We start from the raw sequence: 14780 nt of genomic DNA on the forward strand, positions 1-14780 counted from the left end.
TTGTAATTTTATTTTCTAAAAATACTTTGGGTTGTAATTCTTTGTTTCTTATCTTTCTATATTTACTATTATAGACTTATCTCTTTGTGCTGCTGCAACACCAAAATAACACCCTCACTGGAAATCAGCAAAGACTTATCTGTTCTTCTTTATAATGCTTCATTCTTATTCAACGTGTGTTGAAGTATTTCTGTCTTGATTAATTGCTTAAGAAATGTAATTTAATCAAACTATAACACTTTGCAAATAACTCTTTATGCACTATTCTCTTTTTTTTTCTGAAGACATACAATTTCAACTTCTCTCAAGTCCTCAAGTTTTCTATAAAAACTTTATTTGGAGATGTTTTGCATACGAGTGTATTCTGTTCACATAAACTGCAAAAGAAAAATGTTGCCGCAGGGCTGAAATTACTAGCAAGAGCTGAATAACAAGAGAGGTAAAATCTGCTGCAAGCCATGTGTTTATTTTAAAGAGAACCCATCACCTAGACATCTTTGAACCCCCCAGTTAGAGCTATCAGGTTTCCACAATGGCCCCAATCAGCACGGAGCATTTAGGCGTTAATAATAGCATGTGATTAGGTACAATATGCACGCTACCCGATGGCCTTGGCAGGGTTTCAGATGTTTTCATTAGCGTCTGGTTAGTGTCGGGGGAACTTGCAGTGTGGGCAGCTCTGGTCCGACACTACATTGATCACAGCACCATGCAAACAATGAAAGGGGAGGGCTTTTTCTTTTTTGAGGCGGACGCCAAGCACAGAGCTGGTGAACTGGAACAGGTTGTGCGAGTGTGTGAAAGTGTGTGCTTGAACGTGTGATATCCTAAAATAACACAGAGCCCTACAACAGGAAGATCATGTTGACATTTCCCATCGGGCCTACAGTACATTAACGCGCTAAAGTGGGTCACTACCTTCAAATCCTGTTCAGTACTCCCTCTTATAATCCATTCTGTCTGTGATATCAAAACACAGGACACCAAACGCTGGTATCTGGTGTCTTACTGATACTGTTTGTAGCACTTTGCCAAGTCCAACATCACACATCAACACCCAGTTTGATCAAACAGTTGACTGATAAGCAGCGGGTACCATGCAACTCAGAGGGAGAACCTATAAGGGTTAAATCACAGCTATTGGTGTATGTTATAAATTACTGTCTTCTTTTAACACATAGCTGCTGGCTTTTTCATGTTGTGTGAGATCTCATGGTGCTTGACTACCCTGAAGTAATATATGGTGCTATATATTTTCTTTCTGCCAGGGCATATGGAGGACATATGGAGGTAAAGAGTGATCAAACTTGCATCAGAAGACTAAGCTTTGATCTTTCCTCAGAACGACTCATCTATTGGTTTCATTATTCTTCTTTCAGGCCTCCTTGAAGTGAGCTTCAAGGGATTTAAGCCCCTGAAACTTTAACGTTTAATACATCAAGTATTATCTATTAAAACCAATACTCCTGATAAAAAAGCATGAATTAAAGCTCAAGTTTAGGAAGCTAGGTGAGTTATCATAAATTAAGATTTTATTACTTTTTAAAGTACGCTAATCTTCTTATTAGGGACTCAGTGGGGACATTATTATTAAATGTCACTGTCAGTGTTGGCAATAGAGTTAAAATAACCCTTCACTGCTTTCACATTTCAAATCCAAAATAGCTTCATCCTGATTGGTGTTTGGAGGCATGTGACATCACCCCCCCACCTTTAACCTGTCAAAAATCACTGAACGAATGAGCGTAAAAAGAGACAAGTATATAGGACAAATGTACACTACCATTTAAAAGTTTGGACACACCTTCTCATTCAATGTTTTTTATTTATTTTCATTATTTTCTACATTGTAGATTAATACTGAAGACATCAAAACTATGAAATAATCTGGTTTTGCCATAATCTGGATTACAACAGTAGTCAAATAGGGCTATCCATTGTGTACTAACCCTACCTCTGAACAACACAACTGATGGTCTCAAACACATTAAGAAGGCAAGTCATTCTACAAATGAACTCTTGACAAGGCTCATGTTAATTAGAAACCATTCCAGGAGACCACTTCATGAAGCAGACTGAGAGAATACCAAGAGTGTGCAAAGCTGTCACGAAGGAAAAAGGGGGCTACTTTACAGAATCTAAAATATAAAACAGATTCTGCTTTGTTTAACACTTTTTTGTTCATTAAATAATTCCATATACTGTATGTTCTTTCATAGTTTTGATGTCTTCAGTATTAATCTACAGTGTTTACAATCATTAAAATAAAAAAAAAACCTTGAATGAGAAGGTGTTTCCAAACTTTTGACTGGTAGTGTATAACAATCAACAACATGGAAATATAACGTCCAACATGAAGCATCGGATACCTACCAGTAGCCAAGTAAATGATGTGTAACAGCATGTCTTTCCCTTGCACCACATCCACGGCCACATGAGTGAAGCGCACGTTGTCCTCCATGAAATAGGGCACCGGAACCACAGGTTGAACCACCTCATGCATCAGCAGAAACTTCTGAGCGTCCTGCAGGTTTCTTTGAGTCAAGTTCACGTAGGAGCCGGAGTCGATGGTGCCGCACTGTGGAAAGAGAAATATTTTACTGGCTGCTTCAATACAGCAAAGCTCTTTGGTGTAGGAAGCTATGTTAATGCGCTTACATTTTGTGTTCAGAAATACCACCAGAGATGGAAAAGAAAGGGAGTGAATGATTAAATGAACAAGGCTGTGAAGTGGATTTCCGTCTGGTTGTGATGGTTTGCTATCTTGCAACCTGAAGTCTTTGTAGTCAAAACAGCGCCACTGAATGAATGAATGTTTGACTGAGCAAGCACTTATCTCTTTTATTAGAGTCTTTCTCATATGAATATATATTGCTGGTGACTTTTATTGGTAGCTCAATAGTAATGTTTCTAATTCTTCATCTTTCTACCTAAAAAAATAGGCTGATCTCTTAAATGTGTTTTCATCTCAGAGCTTGAATATTGCTGCTCTTAGAAGAGCAAAGCACACATCATCTAAATGCTGCAGCATCATTCAAACCAAGGACTCAAAATTACTTTCATCTAAAATGTTAAGACCTGTGAGGGAGAGAGTGTAGTCGCAACAATAAAAGTATTTCACATAAAGAGGTGGATTTCATCACCACATATTCATTTGGTTTTATCAGGGATTGTTGACTCGTTCTGCGTCCGAGTAGTCCCTGGGGTTACTTTCTCCTGGAGCAGAGTCACAGCCACAGCACTTTGTTATAACGTGAAATGTTTCATATGTGTGAGCTCATTTATTAAAAGGAGTTCAATAAAGTGAAGTGTCTCTAAATGGGAGTTAAAAAAGACATATTACAGAGTCAAACGTGATACTGGTGGCTGCAAAAGTTGATCTGTTCTAAACGACAGAATTTATAAAAGCTTTAAGTTTTAATGGCTTTCTTTGGACTACATTTACTCGTTATCTGGGAAACAAAATAACAAACAAACTTGCCAGTTTGAAATATTGCTTCCACGCCAAGAAACAGCTTTATAAAGAATATTATTAACTGCTATGCAAGGCAGGCTGCGTTTCATGACTCACTGTAGCACTTAAAGAAAACTAAAAACCAACTGCAATATATATAAACTGTATATATACAGTACACTAACCACAGTGTGTGTTAAAGTGTGAGTGTGAGCTGCTTACAGTGTTGGAGCTGGACGTTTTGAATGGGGTGGCCAAACATGGGCACTGTCTTTTGGGTTGGTATTAAGTATGTGTGTGCACCATGTCTATGACTGTCTATGTCTATGACACCAGCCTGAAAAAAATCCGGCTGGTGGATTGATGGGCTGACATCTCACCCATACTGCTTACCAAACCAGTAAACTTACCAACAAAATGTTAAAACCCCTCAAGAGGGTAAAGTCCACAGCAGCACAAATTCTTATGCCGGTTTGAAGCGGAGAATTATGGCTTTAATAAGTTAAATGACTCATGTTAGTGTTTGTTTCCTCTTGCGGTTCCTCCTCCTTACAAAAAATGTAAATGTATTCTAATCTTTGAGTTCAACCTAAATTCCATCCGTCAACATGAAGGAGGCGGGGCTTATGAACTACACTACAGGCAGTCAGTAGTGGGAGCTCTAAATGTTTTGGCTTCACAGTCCATGAACACTTGTGGTGTTTCCATATAAAGTCTATGATTTTCTCTTATAATAAATAGCATTTATCAAAACCTTCTATTACCACTTTCTTAGTTAGACTACTACTTACATGAAAGTGTCCAAAAGGTGTTGTACTCCTGTTTGAATTTGTATTTTTACAAAATACACAACAAAGTAGCAACATTAAAATGTTTAGCTTCAATTGTTAAGGACCAAAAAGTCAGGATTTGAAGTACATGCATTAGTGAAATATGTTACATTAAAATGCATAATTGTTGCCTCTGACAAGGCAAATATTTAATCGTCGCTAAGATTTTAGGGTGGCCAATCAGATTCAAATTCGGATAAGACCTCCTGGTTGGCTCCTTTGGAAAAAACATGTATCTCATAAATTAGTCATTTCTATGAAGCAGTGAAGATGATTTTAATTTCCTGGACAAAAGGAACTGTTTAAAATCCACTATATGAACTAAAAGGCTGAAAATGGGGCGCCCTTTTCAACCTCATGAAAGCTGACATTTTGAAGGTATGGGTTTTCACAGGGCAATCATAATCTTCCTGCTCTTTAGCATTGTGCCTTTTTCAACTATGCAGAATGGGACAAAGCGAGGCATGAAGCCAGTCCGGCCAAGGCCGAGTGAAGCTGGATGAGTGAGGCTAACCATGCAAGTCCTTTTCAGTGAAAGAGGTCTCAGGCTGGGGTCAGGGTTGTGGATTGAGGCACTGTCCACAAAGAATAGGCCTTCTTTGAGACACAGAGCAGAGAAACCCAAAATTAGCCTTTCCTCAACAATTACCCTGACCCAAATGACTGGTACTGTTTTCATTTTGGATGTGGTATCGCAGATGCACTGCACGAATATACTCCAGGATCCAGCTCTGTCTTACTTAGCAGAGTCTGGACCTTGGGTGGCGATTAGTTCCCGCTGACTAGTTACGGCAGCGACATCACGGACACTTTATACAGATCAATCCCTGGCCTTCTCTGGGCTGACAGATGAGAATCATGGTGGGCTTCCCCGAGATGAGCAACGGATCAGTGCCCTCGCTGAATCAGGGGATGAGACATTTAAGCCTTGAAGGACAGGGAGATGCAGCTCTGTGTGCATGCTTGTGTTTCTGTGGTATGGGCGACATAATAACATATGTCTAAGGTTTCCTATTGTGGTTTGTCCTTGCATTGCGTGCATATGTGTGTGTGTCTGCATGATTGTGTTTCTGCCACAGCGAGACAAAGTTAGCCTCTGACCGGTGGGGCTCTGCGACATGTGTGAATGTACAAAGAGATGAATGTTGCGATTTCCCCGCCTCAGTCAAGGTGAGGGACGGAGGCATCATTTGGCGGAGGGCCCATCCAACATTCAGCTGTCCCGCTCATCATCAGCGCACTGTGCTCGGCCAGGGAAAGTGTCACTGAGACAAATGAGTGTACAACAGCCAAATGGGCTTTTGTCTAAAACGCGTCACACATTACTTTAATTTAAAGCATCCGCCGGTAAGATCTGATTATAATATTTTGTCAGTTTTGGCAACAAATACTCATAAATAACGCTGAAAAGAAATCAGAGGGAAGTGACACCCCTCTGAAAACAAAACTTTCAATCAGCATTTCATTCCTCAGACTCTGACTTAACATATTTTCCTACATCAAAGCCAAACAATGGATGCCTTTTTACAGTAAGCAATTACAGTGTGACAGAAAACCTATACAACACAGAGACGGTATTAGCTCCTAACACTCAAAGAACATGACTCATAGCCTGAATAAACCCAGCAGGATCAATTCCTGTGGTTGGAATAAATGGGGGGGATTTTCTAAGCAGACAGACAGAGAATTAAGCTCTCAATCAATGACCAGAATGTGTGCTGACTGATGAGTTCACCAACATGATTATCCCTATTTGCCCGCAATCTACAACCCTCTTTTTTAGTGGGCGTATTTGTTTACAGAAGATATGCATGCATGTGTCCAGTCGCTTTTATATGCTGCGGTGTCCCGTAGGTGTATTTTGGTGCATGCACATGTGTAGGTGTGTGTGCACAAAAGGCCTGGAACAGAACAGGCAGGCCATAAATCCTGGGCTCGTAAATCTAATCCTCCAACATTGACAAATGCTTGATGAAGATGTCAGTGAAACCTAGATAAAGTGTGCATCGGTGCAGCGGTGAGGAGCAGCTATTGTGGATAGAGAAAGAAGATCTGATCCTGGTGTATCCTTGAGGAACACAGCCTTCTACACACTTTATGGTGTATAGAAAGCTCTCAGTGATGTGCCTACAGTGTGCCGAGCAAGATAAATCTGTGGTCAGCACTGTCAAGATAGAGGAAATTGGTTTTCTTTTTAAGGTGATAAAATTGCAGACATGTAGATATATGACGGCAGTGAAATGTTTCCATGTTACAAATTCATGTGTGTGCATTTCTGAATTAACTGTCACCACTAGCACGTCTTCTGCAAGAGCATGTCATTACGGATGTCACATCTTGATCGCAGACATCACGAATGCTCATGCATGTGCTGGCTTGATGGAGACGTGATGGAGGGGCCCCCTGATGGGAAACATGTGTGGAAGTGATGTGTATGTCACCCACTGGCAGCCAGACCTTAGAGGGAATGCAATCCCTCAAGGAGAGCAGCGTGGATTAGCTCCTTCACTATCTGCTAAGCCGGCTACAACTTAGAGCCAGTTCCACTAATAAAACATTCCCTCTGTGTCATCAGTAAAGAGGAGCGCCTAAGATCAGGATTAGAGGCTCCGTGTGCTCCGCAGTTTTAGGGACAAAAAACAAACATAAAGCGCCGTTTGTGCTAAACAAGGACAGTTTATTAGAAAGAGACTGTATTTTACAATGCAAGGCTTTGAAACATCTTAGAGGAACGATTGTGGCGTTGTAAAAATCACTGGATTTTATAACCGGCACTCGTAATGTCTATGTTCATTAGAAGAGAGGGGGATGATTGAAAGAGAGAGGAAATTAATGAGAGCGAAGAGCTCACAGGGACTCCGAGGCAGCCTCATCAGAGTGAACACACATTTATTAAGCAGGACACACACACACACACACACACACACACACACACACACACACACACACACACACACACACACACACACACACACATAAATTTCCTCCGGCACGCACCCTGCCACACGCATTGTTTGGCTGATTGGGCAGTGTGTTGGTCTGTATGCCTCGAGCATAAACAATTATCATGAGGATTGGCTCTAAACTCAAACTCATGTGCGCGTTTCAGAAACTGGACCCATACGAGTGGGTTCGGTTACCATGGTGATGTCGGCTAGCCTTAACTAATTGGTTTTGATCAGACTGATTTATCATTGATGGTCTACAGAGGACCAAAGTCCATGTTGTGTTGACCTTTCTGTATGTCCGTGAGTCTTTTAGAATTTCTATTAGCCTGGAACTAGCTTAAAACTCAAAACTTTGCTAAAAATCAAATGCTAACATGCTAAAATTAATGCTAGAATGCTAAAATGCAAAAGCAAGAAAATGATAATGGTGAAACTAAACTTTAGGAACTATTCTCTTTATATTTGATTACTCTTACTATATCATGCTTTTATAAAAAAAACTACAAAAACTTGTTGGCATGTCAGTGTTAGCCTTTAGCCACTAGCGCTGCACTGCCTCATTTAGCTGCTCTCATGTCTTTCAATCATTTGTTTAGTTTAATTGTTTGTGCACAGCTGAGTTGATTGACAGGCTGGAACACTGTAGCTGTTGGCGAGGAAGCTCAAAGCCCGCCTCTTTATGTCACAATCGCTCGACAGCAGCAATATGGCTGCCGCCACGGATTGGCCTCAAAACAGCACTTCAGAAACAGATGGGTGACGTCACGGATACTACGTAGCCATAGACTATTTATACAGTCTATGGCTAAAACATGCATCACAAAACTGCTAGCATGACTGCAGAACAGTTTTCTTGTTAGCTGTTTGTAGGTTTGAGTGTAGCTTAGCTTAAAACTTTGCTATTAAGTAGTTGTTAGCATTCACAAATCATAAAATATCTATATCTAATATGTCTTTAATATTGTTACTAACCACCTGCTAAACATGTTCAAGTATTATGAGATAAAGGATTCACACACACACTGAAGACAAAGACAAAGAAAGGACTGTTTCTGTGGTTCTGTTACCTGAAAGTCGGGGTTGGGGTTGGGGTAGGGCAGCCATGCTGACCGTGAGTTCTCCTGGTACTTGAAGGGTCCATTGAAAACCTGTGATATGGCGCTGAGATTGAAGGCACACACGGCAGACGCAGCGATGCTGTTTCTGAATGTCAGGAAGAGAATGACAGAACAGGACATCAGAGGAAGGAGGGGATGATAGATAAGAGAGAGAGAGAGAGAGAAGAAAAGAGAGAAGTTTGAGACAAAACTTTGGAGAAAAACTTTGCTCATGTTGTTGGTATTTGTAAAGCTGACCTTAGTATACATTTGAATTGCCCTCAGCCAACAATACACTTCACATAGCGGACGGACAGACGCAGACTGCGGTGTGAGTGATCATCATTATGGGATTATAAATCCAGCAATAGGACACAATTAAGCTGTTCGGCCTGTCTGATTAACTGTACAGATCTCAGGACTGAAATACAGCTTTGACTTTTTAAGCTGTCAGTTTCAACAAGTACCGGTCTCCTCCCTCCGCAGAGGAAGTAAAGAATGAGAGTATTAGCTCTCAACTCAAACTGTGAGACTTGTGCGATGTGAATTATAATCTAATGTGGCTGTTCATTAAACTCTGTGCCTGCAGGGGGAAATGTTTCCAATACCCTTCAAAAGACTTCGTTTTCAGCAATGTGAAGGCATTGACCATAAAGAATAGATTACTCAGCTTTTAATAATGGTGTGCGCCAATATGCTTGTGTGCATGCAAGCGTGCGTGCGTGTGTGTGTGTGTGTGTGTGTGTGTGTGTGTGTGTGTGTGTGTGTGTGTGTGTGTGTGTGTGTGTGCGCGTGTGTTTGTGAGTACGAGACAAGGCAAGTCAAAAGAAGAGAGAGTGTTTGTGAAAAGAGGAAATTATAGTTTTCATCCATGGATGCGTCCCATCTCTCACATCCCCCTAGTGCAGGATACAGTGTACACTTTTAATGCATGAAGATAAGCTTCATTTATGGGATTTAAAAGTGAGATGGCAGTGGAATATGTGATCCTGTTTGCAGCTGCTTTGAGTTTCATAAGAAAATAATTTAACTGGAAATTCCATCTAAGAAGATCTGGGCATTTACACAGCATTGTCATAAATCTGACTCAGTTGTATATACTCAGTGTGCATGGTACAAAGAGGTCACATGCCAAGTTTAATCAGATGCAGTCAAAGAGCGTTTGTTTACTCTAATGACAGTGTGACGCCAAAAACACTTTGAATTATACATGAAGCTTTCCTGTGGGTGCATTAAAAACAACAAGGGCTGAAAGAAAAATCTGATGATCTGTGTTTGTATGAATCAAATCAGAGTGAGCTTGATCTCAACCTCAGTGAAATTTATACAGACTATCAAATATGCCATTTGAAATGCGATGATTGTGGAAAAAAACTTCCAAATTTAAATCAAACCTCCTGATTTACAAAGCTCATAAGAAGTTGTATGCAAATGACAAAAAAACAAAGGAAAGACAAAGACTTGGAGAAATCAGGAGAGTTTGTGTCAAAAAAATCACAAACAAATCACTTATGACGGGAAAGGAAAACGAGCTGTAATTGGTAAATTGATCTGTGTTGTTTAGATAAGTAGAGAAATATGTAAATTAACATTGAAACAACCTGGTTTACGAACACAAACAAACTTCTTAAAGTGTGTTAGCTGAGAAGTTAAAGCTCCTCTGAGGTGTTTTGATCTGGTTATTAAAATGACTGAAATTAAAAGTGATGCCTCTGTGTGAGCTACAAAAGCAAACAACATCATCCATATAAAGACTGACAACGAATACACGGTTACTTTTAATACCCGAAGCTTCTATCGCGAGTAGTTTTCCGATTAATTGATTGATAGTGTGCTGCCAAAACCAAAAGATTCTTGAGAAATGATTTTATGTTGAAATAAAGCAAAGTGAGAATATTTTTTAAAGAGTAACTAAACCCCCACACCTCTTTTCTTTAGCCGAAAATGTATTTATAAGAGTATTAAGTAGTGCTGTTAATCAATTTGGGTCTTGATTCCAGTAGTTTGGTTGTTAGATTTTTCCAATTTAAGCGAGCTGATAACTTATTGTTAGGTTAGCTTTAGCTCGTAGTGTATCCAGTAAGGTTCAGTGCTGTTACTTCCCCAGCAGCTGAAGCACTTCCTCTCTGTGAAAGACTCTGTGTGCAGCTCTCTTAAAACAGTCTGTGTCACTCTACAAATAGATTAGCGGACGTATGAAGCGGGCGAACTAACAGTGGCTAGCATTAGCTCACTAATAACTTCACTCACTCTCTACAACAAGCATGTTCACTCATCTGAAGCTAATGCTCACGGTTCACTAGCCGCTGAAGCTGCTGATCCACACTTTGTATGGGCTGATGAGGTTTAGCCGTGAAAAACTCACGTTCATTTCATTAGTCCCCAAGCTAATTAGCTCCCTATCTGACATTCTCACTCTGGTAATACAATGATCATCTCACACAACAGCTTGCCACAAGCTACCCTGCTGCAGTTCAGACATAACAACAGATGCGGATAGTTCCTTATTAATAAACTTTCTCAATTGATTTGTCTGTGGACTCAGTGAGACTGAAGGGATTGAAACAGGGTGATAACAATAGTCAAAATATTAAGAGCTTTGAGAAACACTATCGGCTTGAGCTCTAAGCCCCGCTCTGCTGACATCTATATGCGTGATTCATAGAAACTTGGGGGTTGGTTACCCTTTAAAAAGAAAACTTAACTCACACATGTATAGGGCAAAATCAGCAAAGTTATCTATTTGTCCACAGGGGGCGCCAAAAAGCACACAAACTGAAAGTTCCTCACAGGAGCTTTAAACAGGATTGTGTTTAAAGCAGATGAGTGATTGACACTAGATTGTTATTTTAAAAGAAAGTTTCTACTCACACATTGGTGGTGAAAATGCCGTAGAGTAACTCCAGCTCGGGTAGGTAAAACGTTCCCTGCAGCTCGTTGTAGTTAAAGGGGATTTCTCCGGGTCTGGAGCAGTTCAACCTCGCTTTCATGAAGGTTGTCCATGTGTCCTCAAGGAGGAAGCGGCCCCCGATGTCATTCTTACAGACTCGGCCTGCGCGTGAAAACACTGTCCGACCGCAGTCGTGCTCCACCGCGTTTTCCCGGAAAAAGAAGTAGGTGAAGTTACCGATGTCGTAAGAGGAGACGAAGTTGGGCTCTGTGGAGAGAGGGAAAATAAGACACTGGATGTTAGAGGGAAAGAAAACAAATGGAAAATTAAATGGAGAGAGCAAAAGAAAGATGAAGTGCGGGGAGTGGAGGAGAAAAAATCGAAAGCACATATTTAACACTGTGGGAGTAAGAGCGAGTGGGAGAGCGAATGGGTTCTGTGTTATGACTGATTGACTCGCAGTGTGTGTGAGCGTGAGGCCCACACAACAGCAGGTGATCAGGATTAATAACTACAGGCTATGTTATTAATGGCTTTGTGTTGTAATAAGAAAACTCATTTTTCACTCTGGAGAACCTAAAGGTTAGGATGAGGAATGACCAAAACAGGTGTAGCGTAATAGCTCTCACCCTATCAGAAACACGCGACCTGCACGACACTGTCACGGCTAAGGTGTTCATCTTTATGTATGACATTATTGGATCTAAAGCGCACACTTTGTTCTCGCTGACAGTGATTTAATTCACCTTTAAATGAAAGTGTTACCCCCTCCTCCCTTCAAACCTCTTCTCCTCTGCACCTTAGGAGGGCAGTGCTGAGGGAAAAAATCAATTTGCCATAAAATGAATCCTCAAACCTTTCCTCTGAAAGTTGTCGAACACGATGTCTGCGGTGGCTTTTAATTTATTTCTCCAATTTATCTTAAATATGAATCAAATTAAAGACACTTGCTGACAAGATGCTGATTGACCACTTCTCTGCACACAGGACACTTTAAGCCCTCTGAAGCTCTCCAATCTGCGCTCAGGAGGTTTGTGCTTGAAGTGGGTCTGAGTTTTTCAGGGACGAACGATATTGATTTCTGGAGAACTACAATTGTGTGCTCCTTTAAAGAAAAGGTGAGATAAATATAAAGATTTTCCAGTTGCTTAGTAACTTAAAAAATAATTGATTTTGCCAATAAAAGGCGACAGAACAATAATGAGGACGATCTGTGGCTGAGACTTCAAGTGGAAAACAATCTTTCAAGCACAAGACAAACAGATTCTAACTTCTGTGTTCGATAAACAGCTGCCGTGCTGAAGTTTACTCCAGCAAAACTCTAAATCCCGGCCAGCTGCAGTGCTGATGTTCAATAGTTATTACAGGAGACAAAGTCAAAGTAGATTTTCTCCCAGAATGACTTTTAAAGTCCACTTATCTCCATCAAGTCTTTAATAAACATATTTTAACAAACAAGGGACGTATTGACACACTCACCTCCTGATAGAATACGAGTCACAACGATGGATTCACAACAATTTTTACAGGTTTGAGTAATCCAGTTTATGATCAAGCTTCACAGAAGAGACTCATAAAACTGTTATTTCTGATGCTTTATTGTGTCTTTTGTTGCATTTGGCCTTGTTTTTATAACACAAACATGCTTTTATTTTGATGGGACGCAAAACGTATGACTGCTGGACTGTAAAGTCAGAAGAGTAAATAAAACAGTTAAAAGAACAATTGATGACGCATCCCTGGAGAGGCGGTAAGCTCCTGTGTTCTCTTCATGTTGTCTAGATCTTACTTGTACACGTATTCAAGGACGAAAAAGAGATCATCTTCAAGTTAATGGATAGCAGATGGCATTTTAATATGGATTTAAAAAGAAAAATGTTAAGATGGCTAAGAAACATTCTCATACTGCCCAGGTGGCAGTACATCTTCAAGTACAAAATCTCCACCTGCTCACTTCACATCTGTGCTCCTCTATTCAGCCACAGATTGATTAAAATCATGGATGGCACAACAGCTCCCCTGAAGTGAAGCCATAATTTTCAGCGCTCCTCCTTGTAACCTACTTCAATAGAGATCTTAGAGCCAGTCTCATCCGTTGTAACAGATGGAACATGGGTCAAACTAGAAGATAAAACATTCACGTTAAATAATGTGCCTCCAACATGCTTTATGTCAGAGCAGTTATTTTTTATCAAGCTGATGTATGTGCAAGTGTTCATTTAAAAAAAACAACGTCATGATTGACAGCTTTCTTTACAAATGCGGCTCATAAAAAAAACTTTTGTTGACCCCTGCTTCGGGTAAATGTCAACATTCCAGTCTCCTTCTTCTTTAGTGAGCCTTGAAACCTCTGGTCCAGTCTGGTTTTGGAGAGCGTCTGAGGATTGAGTTCGGGGCCTGAGACAGGCAGAGAGTTCTCATGGGTCTCGTCGTCATTTATGGGTGGTGTGATAGCGAGAGAAAACGTAACGAACACCAACCCAAGTGTCATGGAAATTTCCTGCGAGTGGCCACAAGGACATGAAAATCTGTCTCGTTGTGGACTACACCGACCTGAGGGACCTTTTTACCAGTAAGTTAAATGTGTGTTTTGATTAAGGGATGGGGTGTGACATCATTCCCTGCTGCTGGTGCTGTAGCTCCATGACCAAAATATGTGGGTGCCCACTGAGGCGGTATGTTGGCTTCAGAGATCAGACGTCCAATAAGAGAAGTGAAAAGCAGATAGCCCTCTACTGTTAAATAAAGGTACCACAATTCATTTTTCATCCTACCAATTAGATTCGTCTGTTGTGTGAACTATGTTATGTACCGTTACATCCTTATCATCGACTCGTATGTCTGAGTTATAACATCTGTAAGCAGGGTTTGAACTTTGGCTCCGTACCGTTCAGCCACTTGGAGTTGTACTGTGCAGTGCGCAGCGGTGGCAGACCTCCCAGGCTGCGGTAGATGGCGGGGTCTCTCCCGGAGAAGTCCATGGCTGTTGCAGCGTACAGCTCCCCGCTGGAGGTGATGAGGGCGGTGGAGTTGTGGAGGGGGTTGTAGGGACACCTTGCCATGCCGCTGATCTGATCGTGGATCTCTGTCAGATTTGTCAGCTGTGAATAAAAAAAGAGACGGACAAAATTTGAGTTTTATTTGGGAAACACAGGATGCTGCCTTGACACTAGGGAGATAAAATATTGTCATTATCTGTAACTGGAGCAATCTCGTGAGTTATGACACTAAAAGATGCATTTTCTTCCTATTTCTCAATAACAGCTCTTTGTGGAAACCTGCATAAAAATATAAAGAGAGGGTATCAGAGGGCAACATTAAAATGCAAACCACAGAAGTCTGGTAATGTTTTGTTTGTTGCTGCCAATATGCAAATAATACAGACGAAAAAAAGCCCATCTCATTATGTTCTGTTGGTTTACATCCACTGCCAAACACAAACAAAGATATATATGAGTAAAACGTTCAGGAGCAAAAAAACATAATCAGAGAACACATTTAGAATCATTAGCAGCATATAACGCACAAATAGAGCAGCTGCTATAGTCGGATGTTAAAAAA

General features: G+C 40.7%; 1 protein-coding gene across 1 annotated transcript in view; it reads right to left on the bottom strand.

Moving 5' to 3' along the window:
- The window catches only part of sema5a (sema domain, seven thrombospondin repeats (type 1 and type 1-like), transmembrane domain (TM) and short cytoplasmic domain, (semaphorin) 5A), a 174380-nt gene that overhangs the window by 71601 nt on the left and 87999 nt on the right, over nucleotides 1-14780 (bottom strand). Inside the window, exons 7-10 of the mRNA XM_034705796.1 lie at nucleotides 14107-14320; nucleotides 11201-11486; nucleotides 8300-8435; nucleotides 2374-2578 (exon numbers count right to left, since the gene is read on the bottom strand). Coding sequence (XP_034561687.1) covers nucleotides 2374-2578; nucleotides 8300-8435; nucleotides 11201-11486; nucleotides 14107-14320 — 841 coding nt within the window. The remainder of the gene's footprint in view (nucleotides 1-2373; nucleotides 2579-8299; nucleotides 8436-11200; nucleotides 11487-14106; nucleotides 14321-14780) is intronic.

This window comes from Notolabrus celidotus, chromosome 17, assembly GCF_009762535.1.
Source record: "Notolabrus celidotus isolate fNotCel1 chromosome 17, fNotCel1.pri, whole genome shotgun sequence".
NCBI classification, from domain to species: domain Eukaryota; kingdom Metazoa; phylum Chordata; class Actinopteri; order Labriformes; family Labridae; genus Notolabrus; species Notolabrus celidotus.